The 12,394-nt window shown below is 48.4% G+C and overlaps 1 protein-coding gene across 6 annotated transcripts in view; it reads left to right on the top strand.

The window, feature by feature from the left end:
• REEP1 (receptor accessory protein 1) overlaps positions 1-12,394 on the top strand; it is an 86,361-nt gene that overhangs the window by 41,858 nt on the left and 32,109 nt on the right. For all 6 annotated transcript variants that reach the window (XM_036435952.2, XM_036435950.2, XM_036435951.2 and 3 more), the window contains exons 3-5: positions 4,804-4,880; positions 5,740-5,860; positions 9,304-9,417. In XM_036435952.2, the coding sequence (XP_036291845.1) occupies positions 4,804-4,880; positions 5,740-5,860; positions 9,304-9,417 (312 nt within the window). The remainder of the gene's footprint in view (positions 1-4,803; positions 4,881-5,739; positions 5,861-9,303; positions 9,418-12,394) is intronic.

Here is a 12,394-nt window from a genome sequence, read left to right as displayed (position 1 = left end):
CAACAACCCTGGTTCCCTTGATCATCAGGATCAGTCCCCCATTGAAGCCCCTAAGTCCTTTATTACCCACTTCCTAGTGGCACGGTGGGCCTGAAGTGGTCAGGTCTAATCTCTGCTTCTATTTCATTGGAACCAGTTGTATCCCCGCCAGAAGCACCTATCCTCCAGGCACTAAAATTATTTTAAAAATACAGCTCAGAAGGTCAGGGTTGAGAAGCAGAAAGGTTGTGTGAGTCAGACTGTTACAGGCACCTCTCACACACAGAGAGTTATGTTATCCGACAGCCCCCTAAGTCAGAGCGGCTGTCCCCATCTCAGTTCTTATCTGCTCATATAAATGAACCCAAACAAGTGACTCCAGATAACTGTGTTGTGTTAAAGTGAATTTATTAAATTTATTACAGGAACAAGGCAAGAGGTCATCCAGCAAAAAGTTCGGATGGGCGTTCTCGGCTAATCTGAGGAGCGAGTGGGGTGGAGATTTCTGCCTTATATGTTTCTGTCTACAGATTTTAAAAACTCTCTGCTGCATATCTTGGGTACAGATTAGTTTTCAAGGTCCCCCTTGCACTTTGTTGTGGCTTTCCCAGAATTTGTGAGGAGCACCTGGCAATGTTATCTTGCCAAGCCTCAAGACTGATGGCTTTCCTGTGTAGGGAGTGAAATAAACGACTCTTTCCCTCTCCCTTCCCCTCTCCTTTCCTGCATTCTCTACTCAGAGAGGCTTCTAACCATTTGCTCTCAAGTGTCTTTGGTTGGGGGAAGATAAGGGCTTGTTATTCACCAGCCAGCTGCAAGCTGTCCGTACCGCGTGGCCTTGTTTAATTTTCTTGTCTCAGTTTCCCTATTCCTCCCGCGCTGGAACGTTCCTAGCTTCTTGCTACTTTGTAGTGAAACCAGTGAACCTCAAACTTTAACGTATGAATGAACAGAGGATTTCATTAAAATACAGACTCTGATCCATAGGGTCTCAGGTGGGGCCTGCGACTGTATTTCTATCGAGCTCCTCCATGTTCCGATGGTGCTGGTCAGGCACGGGCTTTTAACAAATGTCTGCAATCTGGGGATCCATCTACATCATTCCAAAATGTGATCCTGGCCCAGTACCAGTCTCAGCCATCCTTCCACATACCTCATGGTATTGCCAAATCCTTACCTTGTACTTGAAAATGTACTTGGGATTTGCTTTAATCAGGTACGGTAAGGCATGCAGACACAGAAATGACTGTCATGAAGAAAGACGTTATTACTCACAGCTCCTTAAAAGTGGGAGGCCCAGCACACCACCAAGGGCCACAGGGAGCAGCACCGGGATTGGTCAGGAGTCAGGAAGAGGCGGGCAGGTGGGCCACAACCTCTACTGGTTTCTGCAGGGAAGTCGGGCAGGACAGGGTATCAGGTTTAGGTTGGCCAGTTGAAATAAGTTCAGCAGGCTGTGGGGTGTGGGGTGTGGGGTGTGAAGGCTGCCCTAGTTGCCTTGGTGCCTGGCCTGGGGTTATTAGGGCTGGGAAACATTGGCCCAATCTATGGGCTCTGGACTGGCCAGTTTGCATATGGAAAGTCCATGCTGGGGCAAGTCTTTTTCTAAGAATTGTCTGGTCCGAGGAATGGAAGTCTCTCCCCAGCCAGCAAGGCCTCAGATGCCAAGCATCAAGAATACAGAAAATAAGAAAATAGTTAGTACACCTGGTGGCAGTGTAGGTGCAGTACCTCAGGACCTTTCTCCTTCCGGCTACGTGCACTGCTCAGAGTGCTGCCTGTGAGGGAATTGCACTTCCTCATTCTCTCAGGACAACCTCGGCTGTGCAGCTGCCCACGGTGAGCTCCTGCCAGCAGATGGTGCCGAGTCAGCTGTGAACCAGGCTCAAATGGTTGCTCTCCCGGTCATTAGGCAGAGGGGATTCCCTGGGAGGCTGAAGCAGGGTCCAGATGCAAGAGGGAGTGTGAAATACTCAAGAAATAGGGTGACTGATGTAGAGGAGGGTCCAAAGGTGAGATGAGGCTACAGAGGTGGCTAAGCCTGCTGCCTGCACAGCCAATGGAGTCTGCACAGGCTGCCAGGAGCCCTGGAGCTTGGTGTCATGGGTCCTGGTATCTCTGCCCATATCTGTGGCTCATGGAAGGTCTCTAGACTCTGCTTCCCACCCTCCGGCTGTGACCTTGGCTCACACCTTCTCCAGGGTCCTCACTGCTGGGTCCTGCCCCTGATCAGTCCGGAGGGACTCCCTAACCCTGCTGTCAACTATCCATCCCAGAGTTGCTCCTGGTCATCTCCTCTCCAATTGGCCATCACTCCATCTCTGTTCTGGACACCGTACTGCCCATGCTCTCCACATCTTACAGGGAATTTTGGATAGAATCCCGCAAACCTGGCAACTTCTCTTTCGTACCTTGGAAAAAATAGCCATCATTTGGTTACTCCGTGGTTTGATGGGGGAAAACATTTCCTAGTAATTTATTTATGGTTTCCATCCCTGAGCCCACCAGCATTCCATTTTCCTTTTGAGGCTCAGTGAATCATTCTCGGACTGTCTTTTCCGCATGAAAGCATTTTAAAGTGAAGGGGTTCATGGTGGAAACTTCTTTAGGCTAACACTTCAGGTCCCCTCTCCCCCATGCCTCCTTCATCTTTGGCCATAGCCCCACTCTCCCTCCTGAGATTCGGTCTTGTCTTTCTGGAGGCCTAATGGGCATTCTTTTTTTTCTTTTTTTAATATATTCTATTGATTTTGTACAGAGAGGAAAGGAGAGAGAGAGAGAGCCAGAAACATTGATGAGAGAGAGTCATCAATCAGCCGCCTCTTGCACACCCCCCACTGGGGATATGCCCGCAACCAAGGTACATGCCCCCGACCGGAATCGAACCCGGGACCCTTCGATCCCCAAGCCGACGCTCTATCCATTGAGCCGAACCGGTCTCGGCTATTGGGCATTCTTCTCAGATGTCTCCTGGGCCCTCAGACTGCCCTCAGGTTCGTGGAGCTCAGCCTCTTCTCCCTAAATTGACGCTTGGTTTACTTTCTTGCTGGTGTGAGTGGCTCCATGTCACACCATGCCCCGACTTCTACAGGCCCCTTTCCTCCCATGTATACCCACCATCTATTCAGCAGGTACTCATGGGGAGCACCTGTTACCTTGAAAGCATCCTGATTCTCTATTTTCTTCTCAAAAAGCCACGTAGACCAGTATTTCCCAAAGTATATTCCTTCTCAGTCTTTTTTAAACCATCCTTTCTTTCCCATTAACAATGCCAATCTCCTAATCCAGTCATTCAGAACATATTCACTGAGCACATACTATGTGGCAGGAACTGTTTTGGGTACTAGAGCTACAGTGGTGTGCAAAAATGATCGGCCTTCACTCTCAGGGAGCTTGTAATCTAGTAAGAAAAGCATAGCAATAAGCAGGTGCTTTCAAAGCAGAATGTTCAGTGTTATAACCGGAGCCTGTATGACACTGTGAGAGAGAGAAAGGAAAGTATACTTACCCCAACTTTGGACACTTCCTAGAGGAAATGACATTTAGGCTGAGATCTGAGGGCTGAAATATGGAGGCAAAGGAAGACACACTTGGTTCAGGTTCATTATAACGAGTGAAAAATTCAAGGAAGTTTGGGTGAGAGGGAGGGCTTTCTCTGGAGGTAATTAGGATCCAGTTCATACAAGGACATTGATAACATCTTAAGGAATTTGCGATTTATCTTAACAACAGTAAGGGGCTACTGTATTGAAGACTTTAAAAGCTTGGAAGGAGAAACATCAAGTTTGGATTTAACAAGATCATTCTGACTAGAATATGGAGGACAAATTGGGAAGGAGGCAGAGGCAGAGACACCAAGCAAAAGATGGTATTAGTCTGATGAGTTATTGCTTTTGGAAGATTAGGATGGGGTGGTTTGTAGCAGCAGTCACCAACCTTCCGGACCTCACCGACCACCGATTGGTGACTGCTGGTTTGTAGGATGGGATGGTGAGGGGAAAGCCAAGAGACAAGGGAAATGGGAGAGAGGGGACCACTACCACAACTCGGGGAGAGAGGCAGTGGAAGTGGTATGGATGCTCACCTGGGAGAGACTTTTAAAAAGATCCAGTTTCTGCCGAAACTGGTTTGGCTCAGCGGTAGAGCGTCTGTCTGCAGACTGAAAGGTCCCAGTTTCGATTCCGGTCAAGGGCATGTACATTGGCTGCGGGCACATTCCCAGTAGAGGGTGTGCAAGAGGCAGCTGGTCGATGTTTCTCTCTCATCGACATTTCTAGCTCTCTATCTCTCTCCCTTCTTCTCTGTAAGAAAAATCAATAAAATATATTAAAAAAAAAAAAAAAAAAAGATCCAGTTTCTGTAAGGGTTAGGGGTGAGGGGTTTCTCACAGGAGAGAGAGAGTCTTTGGTGGCCAGTGAGGATTATCACCACTCCATCCCAGAGGGACTGGCCTTGCTACAGTTCATTTCCGGGTGTGTCTCTGTGAAGGCCTGGAGAGTTACTTGGGAAAATAACCTGAGTGAATCCTGAGTCACTCCTGGTCCGCAGGCCTCCCTGGCTCACCTGAGGGCTAGTGAAGGTCACCAAGGGTCCACATTGACCTTGAGCCTGGGTCAGTTGTGGAGACAGCCCGTTTGCCTCCAGCCCCAAGGTTTGCAGCAGTGGAACTAGACATGAGCTTGGGAAAGTAGGGGGGGTGGGCTAGAAATGCAGCAGCACTGCCGGGACATGCCCCAGCGTCTGGGCCTTTCCTTCTCCATGTCGGGCAGCCAGCCATTCACCCTTGACCTTCTCTGCTAGCTTTGTTACTTTTTCGTTCAACAGGTCAAATGGATGATGTACTGGATTATATTCGCACTTTTCACCACAGCAGAGACATTCACCGACATCTTCCTTTGTTGGTGAGTACTCCAAGACCTGGGACTTTCCCCTCCTAACCATGTTCTCTTCTGGCGCTGGCTGGCCTCCTGCTGTCTCCCTGCTCCTTCTCGGGAGCATCGGGTGGGGGTGGGAGGGCGGTTGTGTTTGTCCTATGAACTCTTTCCCAGGGACATCGGTATCTCAGTCTTGCTAAATGGAAATCCTGTCTGCTATGGGGTGAATAAATGAATGGTATGCAGGATTCAGACTCCAGAATTGTATGTTACCTGTGCACTGAGCACTTCTTTCTTTGGGCACCAAAAACATAAGCTCTGTTTGCCTGCCCTTGACTGGAGTAGGGTGAGTAGCACCCTCTTTCCTGACAAGACTTAGGCTCCCTTTCCTCCCTCTTTTGGGGCTGAGAAGACTGCCACGGAGGGGAAGCTTATAGTCTCCTAAAAGATTCTTTGTGGGCTCGGCCCTGCTGTGTATCCTGCAGGAGCGTGTGCCTTCCTGGCTGCCAGTGGCAGTGTCTGGGTGAGTGGCAGCCGTGTGGCCTGAGCCTGCAGGCTGGGGCTGGAGCGCCCGCTCCGACAGAAATGAGCGCAGCCAGGCAGGGGTGCCAGCTGTTGCCAGGAATGGTGTGGGATTTGCTGAGAGAACCTGGGACCTGGCTTGCTTTGGCAGCAAAAGAAAGCACCAGTCAGCTGTCAGAAGAGGCCGTGGGCTCGAGCTGGGTGTGCGTGTGTGCGCACACTTTCATGGGTGGGGAACGAAGGGAGCTGGGCCCTGCAGCCCCGTGTAGGCAGGACAGGTGTCTGTGCCGGGTCCGGCCCTTCCCCGGCCCAGGGCAGCATTGCCAAGGACCTAATGGAATGTGTATTTCTCATTTCTCTCCAGGTTTCCATTCTATTATGAACTAAAAATAGCCTTTGTAGCCTGGCTGCTATCTCCCTACACAAAAGGCTCCAGCCTCCTGTACAGGAAGTTTGTCCATCCCACGCTGTCTTCAAAAGAAAAGGTAATTCATGCTGCTCTGCCTTTCACTCCCTCCGGCGAGTGAAAACTCTGAAAAGTGATAAGTAAAAAGGGCAGATTATTTTATCGCAGAAGACCCTTGACTGGCTTTTATTTATCCCTAACAAGTTGTTCCATCTGGTCTTTTTTTTAAAGTCTGGTTTTTTGACATGTTTAGAAATAGTTGTGAAGTTCTCAGAAAGATATTGTTTGTCATTATCTATTGTAAAACATTTTCATAAATTGAAACAAAAGACATAAAAGATTCACTCATAATTCCACTCCCCAAACTGAATTTCCTTCCTTTATCATGCTTAGGCTTTCGCAGTCATGATTTTTGTTTGTTTGTTTGTTTGTTTGTTTGTTTTTTAATCCTCACCTGAGGATATTTTTCCATTGATTTAGAGAGAGTGGAAGAGAGAGGGAAAGACAGAAATATCAATGTGAGAGAAACACATTGATTGATTGCCTCCTGCATGAGCCTGGAGGGCCTGGGCCAGTGAGGAGCCTGCAACCAATGTATGTGCCCTTGACCAGAATCAAACCCGGGACCTTTCGTTCCCCAAGCTGACGCTCTATCCACTGAGCCAAACCGGCTAGGGCCAGACATGGTTTTCACAAAAACCATTAAAATTACTTTTAAAACTTAACATAGGGAGGAAAACAGAAGCATTGAGAGGTTAAAAAACTTTGACTTGTATCCAGGTAGTTACCCAGGTAGCTTCTAATAGAGACTGGAATATAAAACTTTCTAGTACAATGTTTGCTTTATTCAATGATGAAATGTATGCTATCAATGAAATACCTGTTATTTTGGTAATTATCCATTAGTAAGTATTCATGAGGACAATCGTCATAATTTGTTTCATGATCTTTACCTGTTGTGTTTGTTTTGCTTCAAAGTACTTTACAAACATCTTTAAAATAAAAATATAGCCGAAACCGGTTTGGCTCAGTGGTAGAGCGTCGGTCTGCGGACTGAAGGTTCCCGGGTTCGATTCCGGTCAAGGGCATGTACATTGGTTGTGGGCACGTCTCTGGTGGGGGGTGTGCAGGAGGCAGCTGGTCGATGTTTCTCTCTCATCACCATTTCTAGCTCTCTATCTCTCTCCCTTCCTCTCTGTAAAAAATCAATAAAATATATATATTTTTTAAAATGTAAAATTTTTTTAGTGTCAGAGATGGGGAAAAATAGGTTTGATCCCTAACCCTGGTCAGGATGAGTGCAGAAGGCAACCAGTCGATGTGTCTCTCTCACACTGATGTTTCTCTCCCTGTCTCTCCCCCTCCTTTCCACTCTCTCTAAAAATCAATGGAAAAAATACACTCAGATGAGGATTAACAATAACAACCAAAAATTAAAGAATTACAACATATTTTTTGAAAAGTAACTTAATTGTGGGCTACTTATAAAATAATGTCACTATTTATAAAATTACTTTTTGTTCAACATCTCTACTGAACCTAATTTGCCAAATTTGCTTTCAATGGATTATTCTATTGTTTCTTTAACATTTTATATCATAATGAATGCAAAGTCCATTAAAATAAACATTGATTTGTCTTGCCAACTTGTTTGATAACTTCTTTTTTATGTATACCTTTCTTTAAAATAAAATTTTAAGTGCACAAAAAAAAAAAAACCCTCAAAAACCAAACAAAAAGATAACACAGGCATGTTATTTGCATTCTGAGATTGTAAACATGTTTTTGCATTTACTATAATTCATTTTCACTTGGTCTTCATCATGACCAAGTGAACATTACCATGGGTAGAGTTTAGTTCTTCTTTTGACTTTTTTTTTTTAAGTTATAATAAATTCCCAAGAGTGACATTATTGGTTCCAAATTGTATAATTCATTACTTTTACTATGTGATGTTCTAAACTGACTATGTGATAGGCTTCTTTAGCATGAAACAGGAGCACTGTGGGTGGCTTTCTGTGTTAACCTGTATTATTATGAAAGTGGAATTCTTTGGACTTCTAGGGGAGGCTTTGGGGAACATGTCAGTGGGGTGAGCAGGCTACTGTAGACATCTCTGAGCATCCCTCTAGAATCGATGACACGGCACTTCTTGCCTCACAGGCTGGATGTTGAGGAATGGCCAGCCCTCTCTTGACCTGGTTATCCAATCCCTCTTCTGCCTTCCTTTTCCTGGAGGCTGTCCCCTCCTGAAGCTGCCACTGTGATTTCCATTGAGGTGAAGGCGGCTGACTCCTAAGAACTGCCCAGAATCACTTCCAGGCAGTCAGGTCACAGGAAAACCTACTGTGGTGACTTCCTGGGGAAGCCAAACAAGGAAGGAGCAGGGGTTGGCTGCCCAGATGCACCTCCGAGCCGAGGACATACTTGAATGTGCTGAACAGGAAAGGAGACTGAGGCCACTGTCCCTCTCTCACTGGACTCTGAAATGAGCTAGAGATTAAACAGAACAACCGCAAACAGACACACAACTGGAAGGAATAAGCCAGAGTTGATTCCAATGGGGACGAAATCAGTATTTTACTTTGTTTTAGTCACAAAGGCAACCTCGTCCTCTGTCCCACCTTACCTTTACCTTTGGGTATGATGCTGAGGCGACTTCTGATTTCTGCCTTTATTTCATTACCTGCAAAATGACACCTGCCTTATCAACAGAAATCACACCTGTCCCTTTCTGTGTCCTATCCCTCCCGACGATAAACACGTGGGGAGCTGTAAGGATATAGTATGGAATGGCCACACAGTCCCAGGATTTTAGAGCTGCAGAGGCCCCGCGCCCGAGGTAAGGAAGGCCTCCGTGTCCGCGCTGACGGAACCGCCCTGTGTCAGACGCTTCACGGGGATGACCTCATGCAACCCTGACTGTGCTCCCCGAGTTAGAAGTTAGGTGCTATCGCTGCCCCCGCTGTTCAGAAGTCAGAACTGTGTAGAGCACATGTGTCAAACACAAGGCCCGCGGGCCAAATCCGTCCCGCCAGGCCTTGCAATGTGGCCCGCACCGCGCTGTCATCACTGCACTCCGCTGCGTTTCCATCACAATGACAGTTTATGACTGTTCGGTAAACCATTCGGCCCGCGATTTAGGCTGGATTTTAGATTTTGGCCCCTTCTCTGATTGAGTTCGACACCCCTAGACTGTAGAGGCTACATACTTGCCAGGGTGTGACAGCCCACTAGCGGCAGGTCTGTGGTTAGACACTTCATTCTCTGCACCCCAGGGTCCTTCCGTGGCTCAGTGAGTGGCTGTTTCAAAATTCCCTTTTCCACTCCCCTGCACCTCCTCTGTCTCTCCCCCAACCCCCTTATATTTACTCACACACACGCCCAAGGTGCCGGTGACTTCAGTCCCGGGGAGAATCGTGACTGGGCAAGGCGCCAAGCCCAGGCCTCAGGAGAAGGGAGAAAGAACAGAGGTCCGTCGGAACCCTCCCGCTCAGTGTGTCTCTGTCTTTCCTTTGACAGGAAATCGATGATTGCCTGGTCCAAGCGAAAGACCGGAGTTACGACGCGCTTGTGCACTTCGGGAAGCGAGGCTTGAACGTGGCGGCCACAGCGGCGGTGATGGCTGCCTCCAAGGTACCGTGCTGGGCCCTGACCTCCCGCCGCTCGAGCGTCTCCATCCCTCCAGCTGGCCCTGCTCGCACCTGTGCCACCTGCACAGGACAAGCTGAGGACCAGGCAGTGGTTCCTTATCCTTTTGGCGGGTCCCTTGAAAACCTAATAGAAAAAAATGGTGAACCTTGCCCCCAGAAAATTGCTGGCACTCGCACACACATATACAACGTACACAATGTTAAGAGGCCCCCAGAGATCCTGAAGCTCCTCTGAGGGTCCCAGGTCAGTGCCCTCTAAATTTCTTGGAGCTCCAGCCTCGGTGAAATAGAGGAGGGAAGGGAGGGAGAGCTTCTCTGCAGCTTCCCAGGGTGCACTGGGAGAGTCACCTAACACAAGCTGGACAGGCGGAGGCTCCCTGAGCGATGGGCTCCACACTCAGGGCCCAGCAGCCCCAGCGGAAGCTGAGCGGCTCAGACTGGAGGGCGAGCATCTGTGTAACAGCAGCAACGAGAAGGGGAGGTTTGAAATAAACACTGGTCTGTGGACTGTTGAGGTGTAAGCTTTACTTCCCTCTTTTCCATCCAGCCTGTTCTGTTCGCAGTTCCTCTCTGTTCCTTCCTAGCTCCTTCTCACATCACTTTCTCCCAGTTGTTGCGTCAGTTCCTCGTCACGTGTTCGGCCCTGAGAAATGAAGGTGGTAGATGTTTGCTCTCAGAATAAGTACAGCAGGTGGTCCTAGTTTTCCTGGTGACTGTCCCCCACCCCAAATCCATGTGTGGGGATGTGAGCTGTACTAGCAAAAGGAAGCTAGTCCTGGGTGGCGATGTGGGGGCTCCTGGCAGAAGGAAGTAGAGCTGCGAAAGGGTTTGGAAGAGCTGAAACCGGTTTGGCTCAGCGGATAGAGCATCAGCCTGCATACTGAAAGGTCCCAGGTTCGATTCCGGTCAAGGGCATGTACTACCTTGGTTGCAGGCACATCCCCAGTAGGAGGTGTGCAAGAGGCAGCTGATCGATGATTCTCTCTCATCGATGTTTCTAACTCTATTCCTCTCTTTCTCTCTGTGAAAAATAAAGTATTTTTTTTTAAATGGGGGGGGGGGTTTGGAAGAGGGCGATGAGGGCAGATCTTGGTGCTCTAGGGGCTTTGAGAGGAAGGTGTGACGGAGTGGCCAAAAGCCAGCTGGGTCAGCAGACTGAGCGGGATTGTCTGTGTCCTGGTTCGGAGTGAAGCCCGTTAGCAACTATTCTGGGAGAAAGACTCAGCACCCGGGACTGAGTGTCTGTTTGAAAAGCACCTTCCACCTGAGTAGGGAGTTCTGCACACAAAGGCTGGGGGAGAAGGAGGACCAAAGGGGATGGTTCCCATGTCAGGGGATCGGCTCCTCTGAGACAGAACTTGGTCCCACCGGTACCCGCGGGCCTCGCCCACCTCGGTGCAGAAGCTGCTGCCGGGTGATGGGGCCCCGTGAGTACTTTGGAGGGAACGTCCCGCTTTGCTGTCCCAAGGAGATGTATCAGGATTTAAAAAGAATTCCAAGATCTTTCTGTTTGCGAGGCAACCATTTTCCACTTTCATTTTTGAGCTGAAAGAAAAGAGAACTCAGAATTACTGAATTTTGAATTCATCAGGCCAACTTTACAACATACCGCTACAGAAACCTTCCTTCGGCTCTTCTCTCTGCCCCACCTCCTCTGCTTCAGAAGCCTGAAGGAGGATGTGTTACTGCTCCTCCCCCAGCTCGGAGCATAGATGTGGTACATTCATCAGGTGGCTCAGTACGGGCCACCTGTCCACTCAGCCACTGTGCATACATTTTCTTCTGGTGGAGATTCTGTAGGGCCATCCTTCCCCAGGTCTGCCTCCAGTGGAGCTGCCAGTGTCTTGATACCATCATGGCCCGTCACCGCCGGCTACTCTGACCTCCTCGGGAAGCCCTGAGCCCGGGCCTCCTGCCAGACACCTGCTGATAAATAATGTGCAGGAAGCTCCAGACAGTCGGTAACTTGTCTCAGGAAGTAACTTCTCCTAGTTCTTTCCAGATGGACTAATGGAGGGAGGGATGCCTGCTTCCTGCAGATTGGGGCTTCAGGAGAGAGCTTTCTGCCTTTGGGAGACTTTGCTTTTTGTCTCTAAATATGTCTTGAGAGAAGAGACAAATCTCTTCCAAAAATAGTGCCCTCTATTTTTGAAACAGTTTACTCTTATTTTTTTTTACTAAAAAAAGAATTAAACGCCCATTTGGTTGAGAGGCACATCAGTGGTTTCCATAGCAAGAATGGATCACTCCAAGCAGGGGTCAGAGGACAAAGACTCATTAAGGGGTGGGATTCAGCTTTCCTGTCCATACCACCTGGGAAGCTTTATTTTTCATTTTTTAATAGGTTCTCAGATATGCTGAATCTGAATCTCAGGCAGTTGACTCATAAATCTCTATTTTTAAATATATATATATTTTTATTGATTTTTTTACAGAGAGGAAGGGAGAGGGATAGAGAGTTAGAAACATCAATCAGCTGCCTCCTGCACACCCCCACTGGGGATGTGCCCACAACCAAGGTACATGCCCTTGACCGGAATTGAACCTGGGACCCTTCAGTCTGCAGGCCGATGCTCTATCCACTGAGCCAAACCGGTTTTGGCATAAATCTCTATTTTTAACAACTTCCCCAGATGAGTTTTTAAACAGCCAGCTCTGTATGGGTCACTGCTTGAGGCCCCATCCAGAACCATAAATGCACAGGTGACTCAGGTTAAAACCGTTAACCTCTTTAACATTTCTGGATGCACACTTAGCTCCTTAGAAGCATTTACCTTGAGAATGAGAAAGCCAAGCAGGAAGGACCCTGCTGATTCCCCCAGGGGAAGTCACAGCAGTCAGTGGTTGAGCATGGACCTGTGAACCAGGAGGTCGCGGTTGACTCTCGGTCAGGGCACGTGCCTGGGTTTCGGCTCAAGCCCCAGTAGTGGGCATGCAGAAGACAGCCAATCAATGAATGT

Source organism: Pipistrellus kuhlii, unplaced genomic scaffold (genome assembly GCF_014108245.1).
Source record: "Pipistrellus kuhlii isolate mPipKuh1 unplaced genomic scaffold, mPipKuh1.p scaffold_m20_p_13, whole genome shotgun sequence".
Taxonomy (NCBI): Eukaryota; Metazoa; Chordata; class Mammalia; order Chiroptera; family Vespertilionidae; genus Pipistrellus; species Pipistrellus kuhlii.
This window is presented reverse-complemented; position numbering and strand designations above follow the sequence as displayed.